The following is an 18241-nucleotide window of genomic DNA, read 5'->3' on the forward strand; positions in this document are numbered from 1 at the left end:
CTGGAATGCATCACTTAGCAACACTGTGGAATGGAATATACAAACCAGGGGAAAGCAACATATGCCTAAATTCTTCAGCTTGTCATTGAGGGCCTTCTACTATTTGGACTAAACAATTTTACTTTCATTTCTCTGGTGTGCAAAACCTCAACTTAAACTTGTTTCCCGTAATGCACATGAATCTCACTACTGTCTTTGAACCTTTGCTCAGGCAGGGTATATTTGGAACTTGCGCATTCTAGTCTGATTATTCCAACATGTACTTTGCATCTTTCCATCGATCTTTCATAGTATTGTTACCTCTTTTGCTTGTTTTCTACCCAAAGAGATTTCTCTACATCATAGATTTATCTTATTTTGCTGCGAAAATAGAAGCAATGAAAAGAGAATTTGCATAACTCTTACCAGTGCATCCACCCACCTATCTGCGTCTATGGCACCCATAGACTCTGTCTTTCCTCCTGTTACTATGGATACCCTCTCTGTTTGTGCAGTAGATGTCAATCAGCTCCTCTCACCTCACTCAAGGATGTTGCTCTACGGTTCTTCTCTTATCTTGGTAATTTTTCCATCTCAACTGGACCCTTTGCATTATCAACAAACGCACTATACTTTTTTTCTCATTAAAGAAAGAAAACTCTCTTGACTTCATATGCTTTCTTCCCGCAACGGCTGCACATTAGCTTCCCCGCTCCCCTTTACAGTACAGCTCTTTAAAGAGCTGCTATACTCACCATCTCCAGTCTTTCTCATTCTTTCTTGGATGAATTCCAAACAAGATTTCAACCCCTTGACTCCACTGACATTGCCTGTCAGGGTCATTGAATTGTCAGTCTTTGACATTTGACACTCCTTTCTCTCTGAAACACTTTTCACCCAGCTTCTAAGATACCACACTCCTAATTTTTCTCCTCCTGGCCACTCATCATTTTCCTTTACTGGTTCCTCTTCTTCTTTATGACCTCTAAATATTGGAGGGCCCAAGGCTCATCAGTCTTTGTATGTGTTCTTATTTTTTTTTCTTTTTCTTTTTGAGTCATGGTCTCTCTGTGTCCCCCAGGCTGGAGTGCAGTGGCATGATCTTGGCCCACTGTAGCCTCGACCTCCTGGGCTCAGGTGATCCCCCCACCGCAGCCCTCTGAGTATCTGGGACCACAGGTGCACACCACCACGCCCAGCTAATTTTTTTGTAGAGATGGGGTTTTGCCATATTGCCCAGGCTGGTCTTGAACTCCTGGGCTCAAACAATCCACCCACCTAGGCTTCCTAAATGCTGGGATTACAGGCGTAAGCCACCATGCCCGGCCCTTTTTTCTTTATCTGTACTTCCTAGATAAGATAAACCAGTTTATGGCTTTAACTATTACCCATACACTGAAGACTCCCAGTTATATATATTATATATTATATATATATATTACATTAATTATATGTATATATAATTTTTTTTTGAGACATGTTGCCCTGTTGCCCAGGCTGGAGTGCAGTGGCCCAATCATAGCTCATTGCAGCCTTGATCTCCTGAATCAAGTGATCCTCCTGCCTCAACTTCCTGAGTAGCAGGGACTATAGGCCACCACACCTAGCGAATTGTTAATTTCTTTTTTTTTAAGAAATGGGGGTCTCACTATGTTGTCCAGGCTGTTTTGAACTCCTAGCTTCAAGCAATCCTCCCACCTTGGCCTCCCAAAGTGCTGTGATTATAGGCATGAGCCACTACGCCTGCGCCAACTTTATATCTTTAACTGGATTTCTCACCTGAACTCCAGACTCACATTCAGTCACAAGCTTGATATCCCCATTTGAATGTCCAAGACGCTTTTCAGTTTTAACATGTCCAAAACAGAGTTCCAGGTCTTCCTCCCTAGACCTGCTGCTTCTCAGTTTCTGTATCTTGGAAGTTGGCATTACATCCTTCTAGTTGTTCAGGTAAAAAATTCTAGATTCATTCTTGGCTTCTATCTATCTCATATCTCATTTTCAACTTATCAACGAATGTATTGGCTCTACTTTAAAACATATCCCAAATTTGAGACATTCTACAGAATATACCTACATATGCTCTTCAAATATATTAATGTGTGAAGGCTTAAAAAAATTGGGGTTGCTCTGCTAGATTAAAAGAGCCTGAGAGACATGACAACTAAAATAAAGACGTAGGCCGGGTGCATTGGCTCTCACCTGTAATCCCAGCACTTTGGGAGGCCAAAGCATGTGGATCATCTGAGGTCAGGAGTTCAAGACCAGCCTGGTCAATACAGTGAAACCCTTTTTCTACTAAAAATACAAAAATTAGCCAGGCGTGGTGGTGCACGCCTGTAATCCCAGCTACTCAGGAGGCCGAGGCAGGAGAATCACTTGAACCTGGGAGGCAGAGGTTGCAGTGAGCTGCGATCATGCCATTGCACTCCAACTTGGGTGACAAGAGTGAAGCTCCATCCCCAAAAAATAAAAAATAAAAAAATAAATGGCCGGGTGCGGTGGCTCACGGCTGTAATGCCAGCACTTTGGGAGGCCGAGGTGGGCGGATCACCTGAGGTCCGGAGTTCAAGACCAGTCTGACCAACATGGCAAAACCCCGTCTCTACTAAAAATACACAATTAGCCGGGTGTGGTGGCACATGCCTGTAATCCCAGCTACTCGCGAGGCTGAGGCGGGAGAATTGCTTGAACCCACGAGGCAGAGGTTGCGGTGAGCCGAGATCGCGCCATTGCACTCCAGCCTGGGCAACAAGAGAGAAACTCTGTCCTGAAAAATAAATAAATAAATAAATAAAAATAAAAATGTAATCCCTGCTTGGATTCTGTACATAAACACGTGTGATGTGTCTCTGTGTGTGTGTGTTTGTGTGTGTGTTTGTGTATGCTATAACGGGTATTACTGGGGCAATTGGGAAAAACAGACCTTCCTTGTCCAATAAGGTAGCCACACATGGCTGAGTATTTGAAATATGACTAGTCTCAGTTGAGATGTGCTGTAAGTGCAACATGTACCCTGGACTTTGAAGACTTAGTAGGAAAAAATGTAAAATATTTCAATAATTTTTATATTGATCATATTTTGAAATATTTTATATTAGGTTAAATAAAATATATTATTACAATTAATATCCCCTGTTCTTTTTTCTTTGTCTTAAGTGTGGGTACTAGAAAATCCAAAACACCACACATGGCCTCTTTTCAAGGCTTTTGTTGTGCAGGGGAGAAAACATAATTTCTTTTTTTCCCCTTTTTAGGTTTTTAGTTGAGACACTGTCCTGAAAATAAAAGTCAGATTAACAAAAGAAAAATAAACGGAAGTTTATTAATGTGTGTTGTACCCAATGCGCAGGACAGACTTCAATTCCAATGTATTTCCCTCTCTAGGCAGTGGCTTAGGGGCTTTGTTTAAATAGTATTTTAACTAAGAGCCACGAATCCTATCTAGTGACAAGACAAAGAAAAGACCATCTTCAGGCTTCCGAAAGGTGAGAAAATGCGGGAAGGTAAGTTGATGGGAAGTGTAAAGTCTGTTCCTGGGTCCTCTGGCAGTGCTGTCTCTGAGCTCTGGTTACGAGCTGACCAAGGCAGAAAGAAGTGGCAGAATATGTCCCTGCAGAATATGTCCCTCTTTTAACCTTTTCACTATAATCTCCAGCATTTTAGAGAGGAATATTTTAGTTGCCTCCAGTTGCCTCTGCCTGGAATGTTCTTCCCAGAGATAATCCATGTGACTCATCCCAATAGCTCCTCGGGTCATTCCTCAAATGTAATTTTCTGTGAGGTCTTTGCACTCCTTTTTTTTTTTTGATACAGGTTCTTGCTGTGTCACCCAAGCTAGAGTGCAGTGGCACGATCATAGCTCACTGCAGCCTCAAACTCCCGGGCTCAAGCAATCCTGCTTCAGCCTCTCAAGTAGTTGGGACCACTGGTGCACACCACCACATCCAGCTAGTTTTTAAAATTTTTGTAGAGATGGGAGTTTCAGTATGCCATGCAGGCTGGTCTTGATTTCCTGCTTCAAGGGATCCTCAGCCTTGGCCTCCCGAAGTGCTGGAATTACAGGTGTGAGCCACTGTGCCCGGCCCCTGACCACTCTCTTTAAACTTGTGATCTTTGCTTTCTCCCTGTACCTCTCTTCACCCCACCTTGTGCAATTGTTTTTCCCCCTTCTCTGCTTCACTGTCTTCCCTTTGCCAGGATATAAGGCCTGGGAGGGTAGGGATTATTATGTCTTTTATTTTTCTCTACTACTCTATTTCCAGTGCCAAGAACAGTCTTTGGCATACACCTTGTTCATAGTAAGTAAACAACAAATACTTGTTGAATGCATGAGAAGTTAGAGTTCTAATTTTTAGCAAACAATTATTATTCCTTGAACAAGTTGTACTTAGGACTGTCTCAAAATCAAAAGATAATATTTGTTTACTAAGAGGTACTGTCTCCAGGAAAAGTCAGGGATAAAAGTATTTTATTTGAGTTTTTCTGATACAATGAGAAGTACTGGCATTTTTCAGTGAACTAAGGTTTACAATTTTACTTTATAATTTTGTAAAGTAACTAAGGCAATTTAGTTAAACAGTATAGTAGCAAACCTTGTAGAGGAAAATGTTTTTACCACTGACTCAGTAAAAGCAATCACTGGTATTTAATGTCACTTGGTAAATACTGTCAGAGTTGAAAGTCAGGGGCTCCTTTGTGATGACGCTGGTGGGGTCTGAGTGGGAACAGAACATACACAAATCAGTGAAGGCACATTTTTTTTTTTTTTTCCCGAGACAGAATCTCACTCTGTTGCCCAGGCTGGAGTGCAGTGGCACGATCTTGGCGTGAGCCACCACACCTATTTGCCCTCAAGGAGCTCACAGTCTCTGCTCATAGATACCACAACAGTGAAACTTAGCTGTTTTCTCTCCAATTAGCTTTACAACAAACTGAGATTTATTATCTCTATTCAGAAATAAAGGAATTTCAAATTGAAAATAAAATTGCCAGCTGTGGTGGCTCACACCTGTAATCTCAGCACTTTGGGAGGGCGAGGCGGGCAGATCACCTGAGGTTGGGAGTCCGAGACCAGCTGATCAACATGGAGAAACCCCATCTCTACTAAAAATACAAAATTAGCCGGGCGTGGTGGCGCATGCCTGCAATTCCAGCTACTCGAGAGGCTGAGGTGGGAGAATCGCTTGAACTCGGGAGGCGGAGGTTGCGGTGAGCCGAGATTGCACCATTGCACTCCAGCCGGGGCAACAAGAGCAAAATTCCGTCTCAAAATACATAAATAAAATAAAATAAAGGTGAAAATGAGGCACAGTGTGTTCTGTAAATACCAACTCAGAAAGGCCATGTGAAAAAAAAAAAATATCAGACTGCACATGATGCTAGTAATTCAAAAATAATTTTTATTTTAACTTACATGACTGAAAGATCAATGAATACAAATGCCACAAAACTGAAAGCACCCCCTCAACCAAACATAAAATACAGAAGTGAATACAAAAGATCTGGAATTAATTACTCATGCAATAGTCAAAAAAAAAATTAAAAAAAATGACAAACCAAACACAAAATCCTGTAACATCTGTGTTTGACTTTCTATAAAAAGAACCATTTCAACCATTTAACATAAGCTATAGGCTATACCTACTAACTACAGACTGTACAATGTACCTTTAAAGTGAAGGATATATGAATATATATAATATTTATAAATATACAGATATGTACATTATAACTTCACAGTTGAACCATTTGCCAGAAGCCTGGCAAACAATTTGCACTTTGAAATGAAATGAGTCCTTTTTAAAAGTCTTGCTAAAATGTAAATATTTAAAATGACATCTAAATGACACAAACACGTCCATAGTACAGTTGATATTCCACAGTTTAAATTACACTCACATATATTGTTTTGATACCTTGGCATACCCCACCTTGTACACTCTTTAGAGGAAGAAAAGATATTTTAATAAGAGCTACTGAATGGTCTTGTACTTTGCTTAATGAACTTGCATCTCTGATACTGAAGCAATAATGGGACCTGATGTTTGAACTATTTGGCCAGGGAATCCTACCAGTGAGTGATTTCCCTAGGGGCAGTAACCACCCCTCAGGATGTCCTTCTTCTTTCTAATCCCATGGTCATTTTTACAGAAGGAGGGACCACTTTAAATGTCCCTCCATTCCTACTCCATTAGGATTTCTCTGACTTCTAGGTTCCTCCACCTCAAAGAGCATCACAGGTTTGTGAATCAACAGTTTTGGTTTTGATTTGTCTTAGCAGCAAAATACCCCTACAGTAAGAATATCATAAAAAATAGCTCTCATTAATTTTAAAAAAAAAGCATAAGCTTTGAGTTTTTTGTTTAAGTGTATAGGCATAATCTTAAGGTAGTTCTTAGTCATTTACTTATCTTTTTTCCATAATGGACACATGATTTTGGAATTTTCAGGATGGGGAAAAGAAAAAAAATAAACTGTGGGAGTTTTTTTTTTTTGTTTGTTTGTTTGTTTTTGTTTTTTTTGAGACGGGCTCTTATTCCTCTGTCACATGGGCTGGAGTGCAGCGGTGCAATCTCAGCTTACTGCGACCTCTGCCTCAAGTGATCCTCCCACCTCAGACTCCGGAGTAGCTGGGAGCACATAAAATTAAAACATCTAAACTCTCAAAATGGGTCATTTTGCCAGGTTCTGCAGGCAAACTTTTATTTGAAGATATTCTTTTCTGTGCTTTCTATTGAAAGTAAAGTTAGGTAGCTAAGGGGACTACTCAACCCTGAGAACACGACCGAGAAAAACTGCAAGGCATATGATGTTTGTCGAAGTATCACATGACTATTTCAAGCTTATAGAGAAACTTGCAAAAAAGTACAAAGATGGCTATTTTTAAATTTCATACATATTAAGATAAGATGGACTCTTTCACTGAGTATTATCAGACACAATCGACGATGTAATCTATTGAATTATACCATAGCCCTATTCTATATTGGCCAAAGGAAAAGTAGATAGGTACTGTGAAACGAGACTCTGAATTCTTTCTATAACATGTTTTTGTTGTTGTTGTTGTTGTTTTGTTTTTTGAGACAGGGTTTTGCTCTGTCACCCAGTCTGGAGTGCAGTGGTGCAATTACGGCTCACTGCAGCCTGAATCTTCTGGGCTCAAGCAATCCTCCCACCTTAGCCTCCCAAGTAGCTGGGACTACAGGTGCATGCCACCACGCCCGACTAATTAAACTATTTTTTTTGTAGAGACAGGGCCTTGCTATGTTGCTCAGGTTGGTCTTGAACGTCCTGGGCTTAAGCAATTCTCCTGCGTTGGCCTCCCAAAGTACTGGGATTACAGGCATGAGCCACTGCACCCGGCCTACATTTTTATTTCAGTTGTCGTGTCTCTCAGGCTCTAAACAATTTCCAGCCCAAACCACAGCACCATCTTGATGAAAAGGGCCAGATATTAAGACAGCTGTTAGGCAGTTAACCTGTAATTAAAAGGCTGTGGCAACTTCAGTTCCATGACGACCTCCGACTTTAACACAGTCTCGAGGAAATTTATCCAATTGTTCATATGCCAGCCGCCCATCTTCTCCTAAATATAGAACATTAAACATGAATATCGATTCAAACTTAACATTTTTATTCATTACTCAAAGTAACATAGTGCCAATTGTTTAGGGATGGGTTGCTATAATATGCTATGTTAACTTTTGGTGAGGAAAACTTATCTTTTGTTATTCCTAATTATGTCATTGTTTTCTAGGTAATGCTTAGAACAACCAAGAACTTTTGAGCTAATTAATGCCAGAGACCAAAAGAATGCCAGGGTATGAAACAGAGTAGAAGTCTTATGGCCATTTGATGTTGATGATTTCATATAATAGATTTATTTTAGAGCAATTGTATGGATTATATTTTAAGTACATTAGGGATTTCAATATGGCTGATCCTTGACTTTAATGCATCGAACTTTTACATAACTTTTACTTGTATACATTATATATTGATACATCTAAATGATATGTGGTAAAATCAATCTTAGGCTTTCAAACTTCAGCTAAAAATTACTCTTTACTATGTAAACATACAGAGATGCCTTCTACCAGCCACCAGCTAGTTCAGTTTTGTCTGTAACATCACCTTGAACAGTTAGGATGCATTTGCAAATAATTTTAATGTTTTGTTCTATTTTTTTACTTTAAAAAATGATTAGAAAATGAGAAAATAAAGTGCAAAGACAAGTGATAAGAAGCAGGCTTTCATACATGTAACGCAAGTGAGACAAACATGGAAATAGTTGTGCCTAATCAGAAGTTCAGCTGGGTGTGGTGGCTCACACCTGTAATCCCAGAACTTTGGGACGCCAAAGTGAGTGGATCACTTGAGGTCATGAGTTTGAGACCAGCCTGATCAACATAGTGAAACCCCATCTCTACAAAAAAATACAAAAAAGAAGTTAGCTGGGTGTGGTGGAATCTGCCTGTAGTCCCAGCTACTTGGGAGGCTGAGGCAGGAGAATCTCTTGAACTCGGGGGCAGAGGTTGCAATGGGACGAGATTGCATCATTGCACTCCAGCCTGGGTGATAGAGCGAGACTCCATGTTTAAGGTAGGCTAGGCTAAGCTATGATGTTCTGCAGGTAAGATGTACTAAGTGCATTTTTGACTTAACAGTATTTTCAACTTACATTGAGTTTATTGGGATGTAACCCCATTGTAAGTCAAGGAGCAGCTGTCCTCAAAATTGAGTAAACTTAAAACTTCAGTTCCTAAATCATGGTGGCGAAGGTGAACAGCCCAACAGCCATTTAGGATGACTGCGGTCATACTGGACAGTGCACATATAGAACAATCCCATCACCACGGAGAGATCTATTGGACAGCTCTAGGTTAAAATATCGAAATCATTCCATACTGGTTGGTAAATACTTGCAGCCCTGAGTCCTTTAAGTGCCCGCAATGACCTTCTGCCCTTTGTCATAGGGCATTTTATCAATTCGTATTGAAAATACTATTCTCACTATATTAATTCAGTCAGTTGTGTAAGAGAAAAATGTGCCAGTATTTGTGTATTAGGGTCAAAGAAGATTCATAATATTGACTTCAGGGGGTTCTCAAACTTTATATTAGAATCACCTGGGAGGCTTCAAAAAATCCTTAAAAAATCCTGATGCCAAGGAACACTTAGACCAATGAAAGCAGAATCTTTGGGAGTAGATTGTTTAAGCTTCCCTGGCGAATGTGCAGCCAGTGTTGAGCACTGCACACTGGTGGTGTGAGAGGGCCCGGGGCTGATGTGAGCAGTGTGCATGAAGAGCTATGGTGAAGCAGGTATGGTGATGGCTTCTGGAGATGCTGCTGTTTGCACAGCTCCGGTGAGGCCCGGGGCACATTCTGTAGGGATCAGCTTCCTTATGTTACACTGGAAATAGAAGCTTCGTTGGCTATGCTTTATAAGCGCCTGGCTTACCTTCATGGTTATTTTAGAATACGAAGGGATAAAGGAGTTTAAACTAATAATACCTTGGTACATTTTTAGAGAATTAAATAATTTCTATGCCTAATACAATCATAAGGAATAACTTTTATCCTTTAAACACATATATACTGGCTAAGATTTCTGTGGAAGAAATCATATATTCAATAGCAGAATGAAGCCTTGTTAAACCCATAATTGTAAGAAAGAGGGCCTAACAATAAATGGGATTTTCACAGTGATTATAAATGCCATGAGATTCTTCTTCATGTTGTTAAGTTACTATCACTAAACAAGGGTGGCTTTTTTCTAAGCTGCAGTATTGATTGGATTATGTCTGAGGATTTCTAGGAGCATAGTTTTTATACTTTAAGACTGTGTTGTTGAAGTAAAATTATTTATAATAATTATTTATACTTTTTTCTTTTTTTTTTTTTTTTGAGACAGAGTCTTGCTCTGTCACCCAGGCTGGAGTACAGTGGCATGATCTCAGCTCACTGCAACCTCTGTTTCCTGGGTTCAAGTGATTCTCCTACCTCAGCCTCTCAAGTAGCTGGGACTACAGGTGCACCCCACAATACCTGGCTAATTTTTGTATTTTTAGTAGATACACGGTTTCATCATGTTGGCCAGGCTGGTCTTGAACTCTTGACCTCAAATGATCCACTCACCTTGGCCTCCCAAAGTGCTGGGGTTACAGGGGTGAGCCACCAAGCCCAGCTATTTATACTTTTTAATATAGAGTTAAGAAAGGCTTTCCCCACCCTCCCAAGTCCCCAAAAAAGAATAAATGTATAATGCGTGCTAGGCATGAACCTTCATAAAATAAAGTGAAGAGGAAGGATTATCTGGATATTTCAGAATAAAATAAGTACTCCAATTCTTTTCTTAGGTATCAGGGCTCAGATGGGCAGAGGCCACAGGGCAGTCAGAGGTTAACCTGGGAGTCAGAGTGAGGCTGAGATACCTGGGGCTTTACAGCATTCCCTGGGATGCATCTCTGGTACCTCACCCAATTTCTGTCCTCCAGGGAGTGTCAACCCCACCTGGCAACACAGCCTGGATTCCTATTGCCTTTGCTTTATGGTTTGACTTCTGTGTTCTTGATTCTAAATAGTACACATACTGATCAATCCATATAGAAAGGCTCCAGACAATATACTTCACTCTCAGCATCCAGACAGAACAAGGAGTTGGGGTGAGATGGACACTGATCAGTTCTTTGTACTCTGTGTGTGAGAAGACAGCCTACAGCGGGGAAACTGCTAAAACAGGGTACATGAAACTTCTCTTTACTGGAGAAGGGAACATCTAAAAGGGAACATCCCTTAGAGAGTGCCAGAAGCGAACAATCATGTAAACAACAACAATAAAACTCACCCAGAGACAAGAGGGTTTCTGAGGCCACATTTCTGATTTCTTCAGTATCAGATTGACACAATGTCACCAGCATTTTAATGCTTTCAGTAGCCTATAGGGGAAAAATAGGTTAAATCGTGTTTTGACATTTAGGTCTAGAGTTCCAGGAGACTTGGCATTTCACAACGGGTGGGAACTTTAGCCTCACTTTGTTGCCCAGGCTGGAGTGCAATAGAGCGATCATAGCTCACTGCAGCCTTGACCTCCTGGGCTCAAGCAATTCTCCTGCCTCAGCCTCCTGAGTAGCCAGGACTGATTTTTAATTTTTAACCTTTGGTACAGATGAGGTCTCACTGTGTTGCCCAGGCTAGTCGAATTCTTCTGCCTTGGCCTCCTAACGTGGTGGGATTACAGGTGTAAGCCACTGTGCCCGGCCAGCTGGTAGGAATGCTAAAAGCCACCTTACCTGTGGGGTCAAACCTAGCTGAGTGTCTGAATCTCTTAAAAGTAAATATTCCTGGGTGGCACTCCGCATGCACTATATCAGAATTTCCTGGGATGGGGCCCAGAGTTCTTACTTTCAGGAATTCTGATGATCAGCTAAATTCCTCATTCCCCAGCACACTCCTGGTCTAGAGGAGTGAAGTGACTAGCTTGCTTTTCCAGAATAGAATCCATTTTCCCTGGTTCTTTCCACTGAATCTCACTGATTCCAAAATAGCTCTAATTTAAAAATTCTTACTATTTAGTTTATATGCTAAAATAGCGGAGGAGGTAAAGGCCATTAATGACAATTCTTCTATTTGTTTGTTCCACAAATATTTATCGAGCACTCCATGAACCAGACTATTCATAAGGCATGAGAGATTCCACAGTGAACCAGACATGGTTTTGGTCCTCAAGAATTTACAGTCTAGTGGATTCAGAGTATGAAAACCCATGCAGATCACTGTATCCTTATGTCTTTATTTACTTTGTCTGTATGACAGACATCCATCACTGATATATCACTGGATATCAGGAAAGCACCCAAACAGCAATCACTGTGGGCTTTCTATTTGGGCACCTGAAGGTAATTTTTTTTAACCAAGTAACAAGGCAAAATTTCCTACAGCTGTTTCTTTTTTTTTCTTTGAGACAGAGTCTCATTCAGTCACCCAGGCTGGAGTACAGCAGCGTGATCTTGGCTCACTGCAACTTTTGTCTCCTGGGTTCAAGCGATTCCCCTGCCTCAGCCTCCTGAGTAGCTGGGATTACAGGTGGGTGCCACCATGCTTGGCTAATTTTTGTGTTTTCAGTAAGGATGAGGTTTCACCATGTTGGCCAGGCTGATCTCAAACTCCTGACCTCAGGTGATCCACCGGCCTCAGCCTCCCAAAGTGCTGGGATTACAGGCATGAGCCACCATGCCTGGCCCTAGAGCTGTTTTTGATCACAGGCCAGGCCATTAACTTTTTCTTTTGAGGTATTAATCCCTTTCTTTATCCGGCCTGCAGGTCCCTGCCTCTTTTCCAAGATTTTGGCAAGTTCTAAGGTGTGGCCTTCTCTCATTCTTTTTTTTTTTTTTTTTTTTTTGAGATGGAGTCTCTGTCGCCCAGGTTGGAGTGCAGTGGTGCAATCTCGGCTCACTGAAACCTCTGTCTCCTGGATTCAAGCGATTCTCCTGCCTCAGCCTCCCCAGTAGCTGGGATTACAGGTGTGTGCCACCACGCCTGGCTAATTTTTTTGTATTTTTAGTACAGACGGGGTTTCATCATGTTGGCCAGGCTGGTCTCGATCTCCTGACCTCAAGTGATCCGCCCGCCTCAGCCTTCCAAAGTGCTGGGATTACAGGCATGAGCCACTGCACCTGGCCTTCTCTCATTCTTTTCTCAAGACTGATTTGTCTTATTTTTTTGTGATGAAAGTAGGTCAAACATTACATCTTGCCATTGAAAGGGAAACATCTATGTCAGGAGTTCCCATTCTTTTCATACTTGTTTACATTCTAGCTCTCTCCCTGCTCACGACACCTCCTTATGACAATCAAAACTGGTTCTCTACTTAATAAAGAGAGCTTGCGGGAAGGATCTGGGAATTCAGTGGCATACTGAATTTTAGTACTTCTTTTCAAATCTTATTTGTCCTTGCTTTTTGTTGTTCACAATAAAAATGAGTGAAATTACCATACATCTCATCTCCCTTTTAAGATAAGATATACTTTCCTTTTTTCTTCTCTCTTTTTTTTTTTTTTTTTTGAGACAGAGTCTGGCTCTGCCACCCAGGCTGGAGTGCAATGGCACAATCTTGGCTCACTGCAACCTCCTGGGTTCAAGCAATTCTCCCTCCTTAGCCTCCTGAGTAGCTGGGATTACAGGCACCTGCCATCATGCCCAACTAATTTTTGTATTTTTGTAGAGATGAGGTTTCACCACGTTGGCCAGGTTGGTCTCAAACTCCTGACCTCAGGTGATCCACCGGCCTCGGCCTCCCAAAATGCTGGGATTACAGGCATGAGCCACTGTGCCGGCCAATAAGATATACTTTTCTAATACTGACCTAAAGGCAAACTGGTTCCCTTGGGCTAGTGCAAAACATGGATGCTTTCTGCCACTTATTGACTTTAACAAAACAATGTCACATGTAATTACTGTTTAAGGGAGAAAAATACTAAAACTAACATACGGTGCAAAGGAGACAAGAAATACTGCTAAAAAAGTAATTTCAAACATGAGAGAAAAGCTGTTATATACACTCGGCTTAGCCTGGCTCCAAGCTGAGCTGCCAGGGGAGCTCCAAGGCTGGGCTTTACCTCAAGGATTTTCAGGGCCAGGCAAGCTGCTTTCTGGAGCTGGAGGTTTGTCTTTGTTAGTGCTTCACAGTAATAGAGCAAGGCCTGAAAGAGAAGGAGGGACCTCGTGAAGGCATTTTGGTTTGTTCGTAGTTTAAGAGGTATACCTCATTCTTACTCTCTGAGACAAACTATAGCATTTTGCACTACCTTCAGAGCAAGGAAAAAAAACAGCCACTGAAATTCATATTAATTAAAAGAGTCATTTATTCAATAAATTGATCCCTTATGTTCTCCTAGATCTACTATGACTCTAGGAGAACATAAGGGATCTTATTGAGTAACATAATGACTGTGGGCTTTTATTGGCCACCTAAAGGTAATTTTTTAAACCAAGTAACGAGGAAGGCAAAATTTCTCAGAGCTGTTTTTGATCCCAGATCATCAACTTTTTCTTTTAAGGTGTTAATCCCTTTCTTTATGTCCCATCATAAAGGCCTGCAAGCTTCTGCCCCATGTCTCATGTGTCATTACAAGATTTGAAATATTCTCCTAGAGTCCATGACTCTAGGAGAATATAAGGGATCAATTTATTAAATAAAATTGGGAGATAGAGAGTTACGGTTCTGGCTTTTTTTTTTTTTTTTTTTTGGAGACAGAGTCTCACTCTGTTGCCCAGGCTGGAGTGCAGTGGCGTGATCTCAACTCACTGCAAGCTCTGCCTCCCGGGTTCACGCCATTCTCCTGCCTCAGCCTCCTGCGTAGCTGGGACTACAGGCATCTGCCACCACACCTGACTAATTTTTTGTATTTTTTTTAGTAGAGACAGGGTTTCACCATGTTAGCCAGGATGGTCTCGTTCTCCTGACCTAGTGATCCACCCTCCTCAGCCTCCCAAAGTGCTGGGATTACAGGCGTGAGCCACCGCGCCTGGCCAATTGTCTTATTTTTACCAAGCTAATTTCTTCCTAAATGGTTGATAAGATGTGTAGTACTTAACATTAATTCAAATTAATGAGAATCACTATATGTCATATTGGTTCATAGGAAACTTAATTACTCTTGAAGAGAATTGAGGGTGGAAAGAGGACTAACTTTTGATTTTGTTGGGCTATAGTGTGCATTTCTTGCTATTTGTCTGAATTTTATTTTCTATTTTTATTTATTTATTTATTTATTTATTTATTGAGATGGAGTTTCACTCTTATTGCCCAGGCTGGAGTGCAATGGCACAAACTTGGCTCACTGCAACCTCTGCCTCCCGGGTTCAAGCGATTCTCCTGCCTCAGCCTCCCTAGTAGCTGGGATTACAGGCAGATGCTATGATGCCCAGCTAATTTTTGTATTTTTAGTGGAGACAGGGTTTCACCACGTTGGTCAAGGCTGGTTTTGAACTCCTGACCTCAGGTGATCCACCCACCTGGGCCTCCCAAAGTGCTGGGATTACAGACGTGAGCCACCACGCCCGGCTTACTTTTATTTTTAAAATCATAACAAAAGTCAGATCACCATACTAATGTGTATCTGTTGAATCAATAAATGGTATTACTCTGCCATTTGTTTTATTTTTTTGAGACAGGGTCTTACTGTGTCACCCAGGCTGGAGTGCAGTGGCGTGATCACAGCTCACTACAGCCTCAACCTCCTGGGCTCAGGTGATCCTCCCACCTCAGCCTCCCAAGTAGCTGGTACTACAGACATGTGCCACCATGCCCGGCTTAATTGTTTTTTAATGTTTTTTGTAGAAACGGGGTTTTGCCATGTTGCCTAGACTGGTCTCGAACTCCTGAGCCCAAGCCATCCTCCTGCCTCAGCCTTCCAAAGTGCTGGGATTACAGGCATGAGCCACTGTGCCTGGGCTATATGATGATATTTCTTAGATGTATCCCTTTTCCATGGCCTCAGGTCTTGTTGGAGGTCTCAATTTCCTACTGGGCCATCACCACAGCATTCTACTCCCCGTGCCTAACGATGAGGGATCCCCTTCCTCTAGCATGCATTACGTCAGTCATGAGCAGCCCCCCTCCCCTCTCTTGCAATAGTAGAGTGACTCCCTTTTCTTTGCCTAGCATCAAACTAGAACTCCTCACTACGGGCTTTTCAATACCCTAAGCCAGGTAGCTCCCCACTCTCTCCCTAACTGCCCTCTTTTCCTGCCATACTCAATGTACCCAGTGGCTGTGACCACCCCCTGCACCCCCACAGATAATTCCACATGCTCTCCTCTCCTCCCTGACAGGCCTCATTTTTGATGACCTTTCAAATTTGTCCAAGGCCCAGGACCCATTTCACCAACCATTATGTGACCAATTTTCTGTTTTTCTCCTCTCTGATTTCCTATAACTTACATTTTCCTTGTTTCTTAAATTAACTGTCATTATTTATATGTGTCTAATTTTATAAGTATTTATATTTCTAGTATGTACTTCAGCTACCTAACATGTGATTTTGGGCAGGTTACTTCGCATGCTTCGGTCTGCCAATCTGCAAAATGGTTGTAATAATAAGACCCACTTACAGGGGTTTGTGAACCTTCAATGCTATAACACACGTAAAGAACAGAAAACAAGGCCTGGCACAAAGTAAGCCCTCAATTAGTATAGCTATAACATTATTTTTATTCTCACATATATCTGTGTATTCGTATATTTGTTTTTAAGAGAAAAATACCATAGTGACACCATTTATATTGAAGCTCCTTAAGGATGAAGACTTTTTTTTTTTTTTTTCCTTTTCTTATTTAACTCCTTTAGCATCTGGAATAGTAATCTGTCCTTAGTGAGACCCTAGATGAACCAGCTTGAAAGTGTCATCAACCACTTAATGACATGACTACTCATAAAATGCCACATTGTTCTGCTGTAGTCACTGATAGTTGGGATTAAACACATCCTGTCTTCTCAGTTTTTTTTTTTTTGAGACAGAGTCTTGCTCTGTCACCTAGGCTGGAGTGCAGTGGTATGATCTCGGCTCACTGCAACCTCTTCCTCCTGGGTTCAAGCCATTCTCCTGCCTCAGCCTCCCCAGTAGCTGGGATTACAGGTACCCACCACCATGCCCAGCTAATTTTTGTATTTTTAGTAGAGACAGGGTTTCACCATGTTGGCCAGACTGGTCTCAAACTCCTGACCTCGTGATCCGCCCGCCTTGGCCTCCCAAAGTGCTGGGATTACAGGCGTGAGCCACTGCACACAGCCCCTGTTTTCTCAGTTTTATAGGACAACTCCATTAAAAAAAATTGAAAATATAATTTACATACCATAATATTTAGACTTCAGCATGTATAATTCAGTGGTTTTTAGTATATTCACAAATCATCCCCTTCAACTGATTTCAGAACATTTTCATTACCCCAAAAAGAAATCCTGTACCCATTAGTAGTCATTCCCAAGACCCTTTCTCTCCAGTCCCTGGGAACCACTAATCTACTCTCCATCTCTATGGATTTGCCTACTTTGGACATTTCATATAAATGAATTCACACAATATGTGGCCTTCTTGTCTTGCTCTTTCATTTGGCATAATATCTTCAAGCCTCATCTAGGTTGAAGGATGTATTAGGATTGCATTTCTTTTTATGGCCAAAAAATATTCCATTATATGGCTAGACCACATTTTATTTATTCACCAGTTGATGAACCTTCAGATTGTTTCTACTTTTTGGTTATTATGAATAATGCTGCTATGAACATCTGTGTACAAGGTTTTTTTGTGTGGACGTATGGTTTAACACTCTTTTTTCTTTTCTTTTTTTTTTTTCGAGAGAGTCTCTCTTGGTAGCCCAGCCTGGAGTACAGTGGCTCCATCTCAGCTTACTGCAAACTCTGCCTCCCAGGTTCAAGCCATATGCCCGCCTCAGCCTCCTGAGTAGCTGGGATTATAGGCGCCTGCCACCACACCCGGCTAATTTTTGTATTTTTAGTACAGATGGGGTTTCTCTATGTTGGCCAGGCTGGTCTTGAACTCTTGACCTCAGATGATCTGCCCTCCTCAGCCTCCCAAAGTTCTGGGATTACAGGTGTGAGCCACCGCGCCCAGTCAGTTTAACACTCTTTTTTTTTTTTTGAGATGGAGTTTTGCTCTTGTTGCCCAGGCTGGAGTGCAATGGTGCAATCTCGGCTCACTGCAACCTCTGCCTCCTGGGTTCAAGCGCTTCTCCTGCCTCAGCCTCCCGAGTAGCTGGGATTACAGGCATGCTCCACTATGCCCAGCTAATTTTTTGTATTTTTAGTAGAGATGGGGTTTCTCCATGTTGGTCAGGCTGGTCTGAAACTCCTGACCTCAGGTGATTCTCCCGCCTCGGCCTCCCAAAGTGCTGGATTACAGGCGTGAGCCACTGTGCCCGGCCGGTTTAACACTCTTAAAGGAAACAAAGATATGCAGTATAGGTTATTACAGCAAGAACAAAAGCAGTAACAGTAACTAGCTCTTAACTATACTAGACCTAAATAGTTAGAGCCTGGGCTTTGGCTTTTGAAAACCTCTCTCTGGCTTGCCTTTTGGCCTCTACTCACTTGAGGGTGAGCAGCCAAACGGGGAGGAAATAAGCCTCAATCCACAACTGGGCAGCTACACAGGGACTAGCCTCCAGTACAAAAGGAACAAGGTGACTGTCCCAGAAGTGCCACTTGTCATCAACCCCCTCCAAAGCTCCCATTTCCA

The 18241-nt window shown here is 41.7% G+C and overlaps 1 protein-coding gene across 7 annotated transcripts in view; it reads right to left on the reverse strand.

Annotated features, from left to right (window-relative positions):
* Positions 1–5337: 5337 nt before the first annotated feature.
* RIPOR2 (RHO family interacting cell polarization regulator 2) overlaps positions 5338–18241 on the reverse strand; it is a 236046-nt gene continuing 223142 nt past the window's right edge. For 6 of the 7 annotated variants that reach the window (XM_054490703.2, XM_063665880.1, XM_054490708.2 and 3 more), the window contains 3 exons: positions 13601–13684; positions 10831–10921; positions 5342–7567 (listed from right to left, as the gene is read on the reverse strand). In XM_054490703.2, coding sequence (XP_054346678.2) covers positions 7467–7567; positions 10831–10921; positions 13601–13684 — 276 coding nt within the window. In that variant the 3' untranslated portion in view covers positions 5342–7466. Of the gene's footprint in view, positions 7568–10830; positions 10922–13600; positions 13685–18241 lie in introns of all 7 variants that reach the window. The other variant, XM_054490714.2, reaches the window with a different exon arrangement.

Source organism: Pongo pygmaeus, chromosome 5 (assembly GCF_028885625.2).
Source record: "Pongo pygmaeus isolate AG05252 chromosome 5, NHGRI_mPonPyg2-v2.0_pri, whole genome shotgun sequence".
NCBI lineage: Eukaryota > Metazoa > Chordata > Mammalia > Primates > Hominidae > Pongo > Pongo pygmaeus.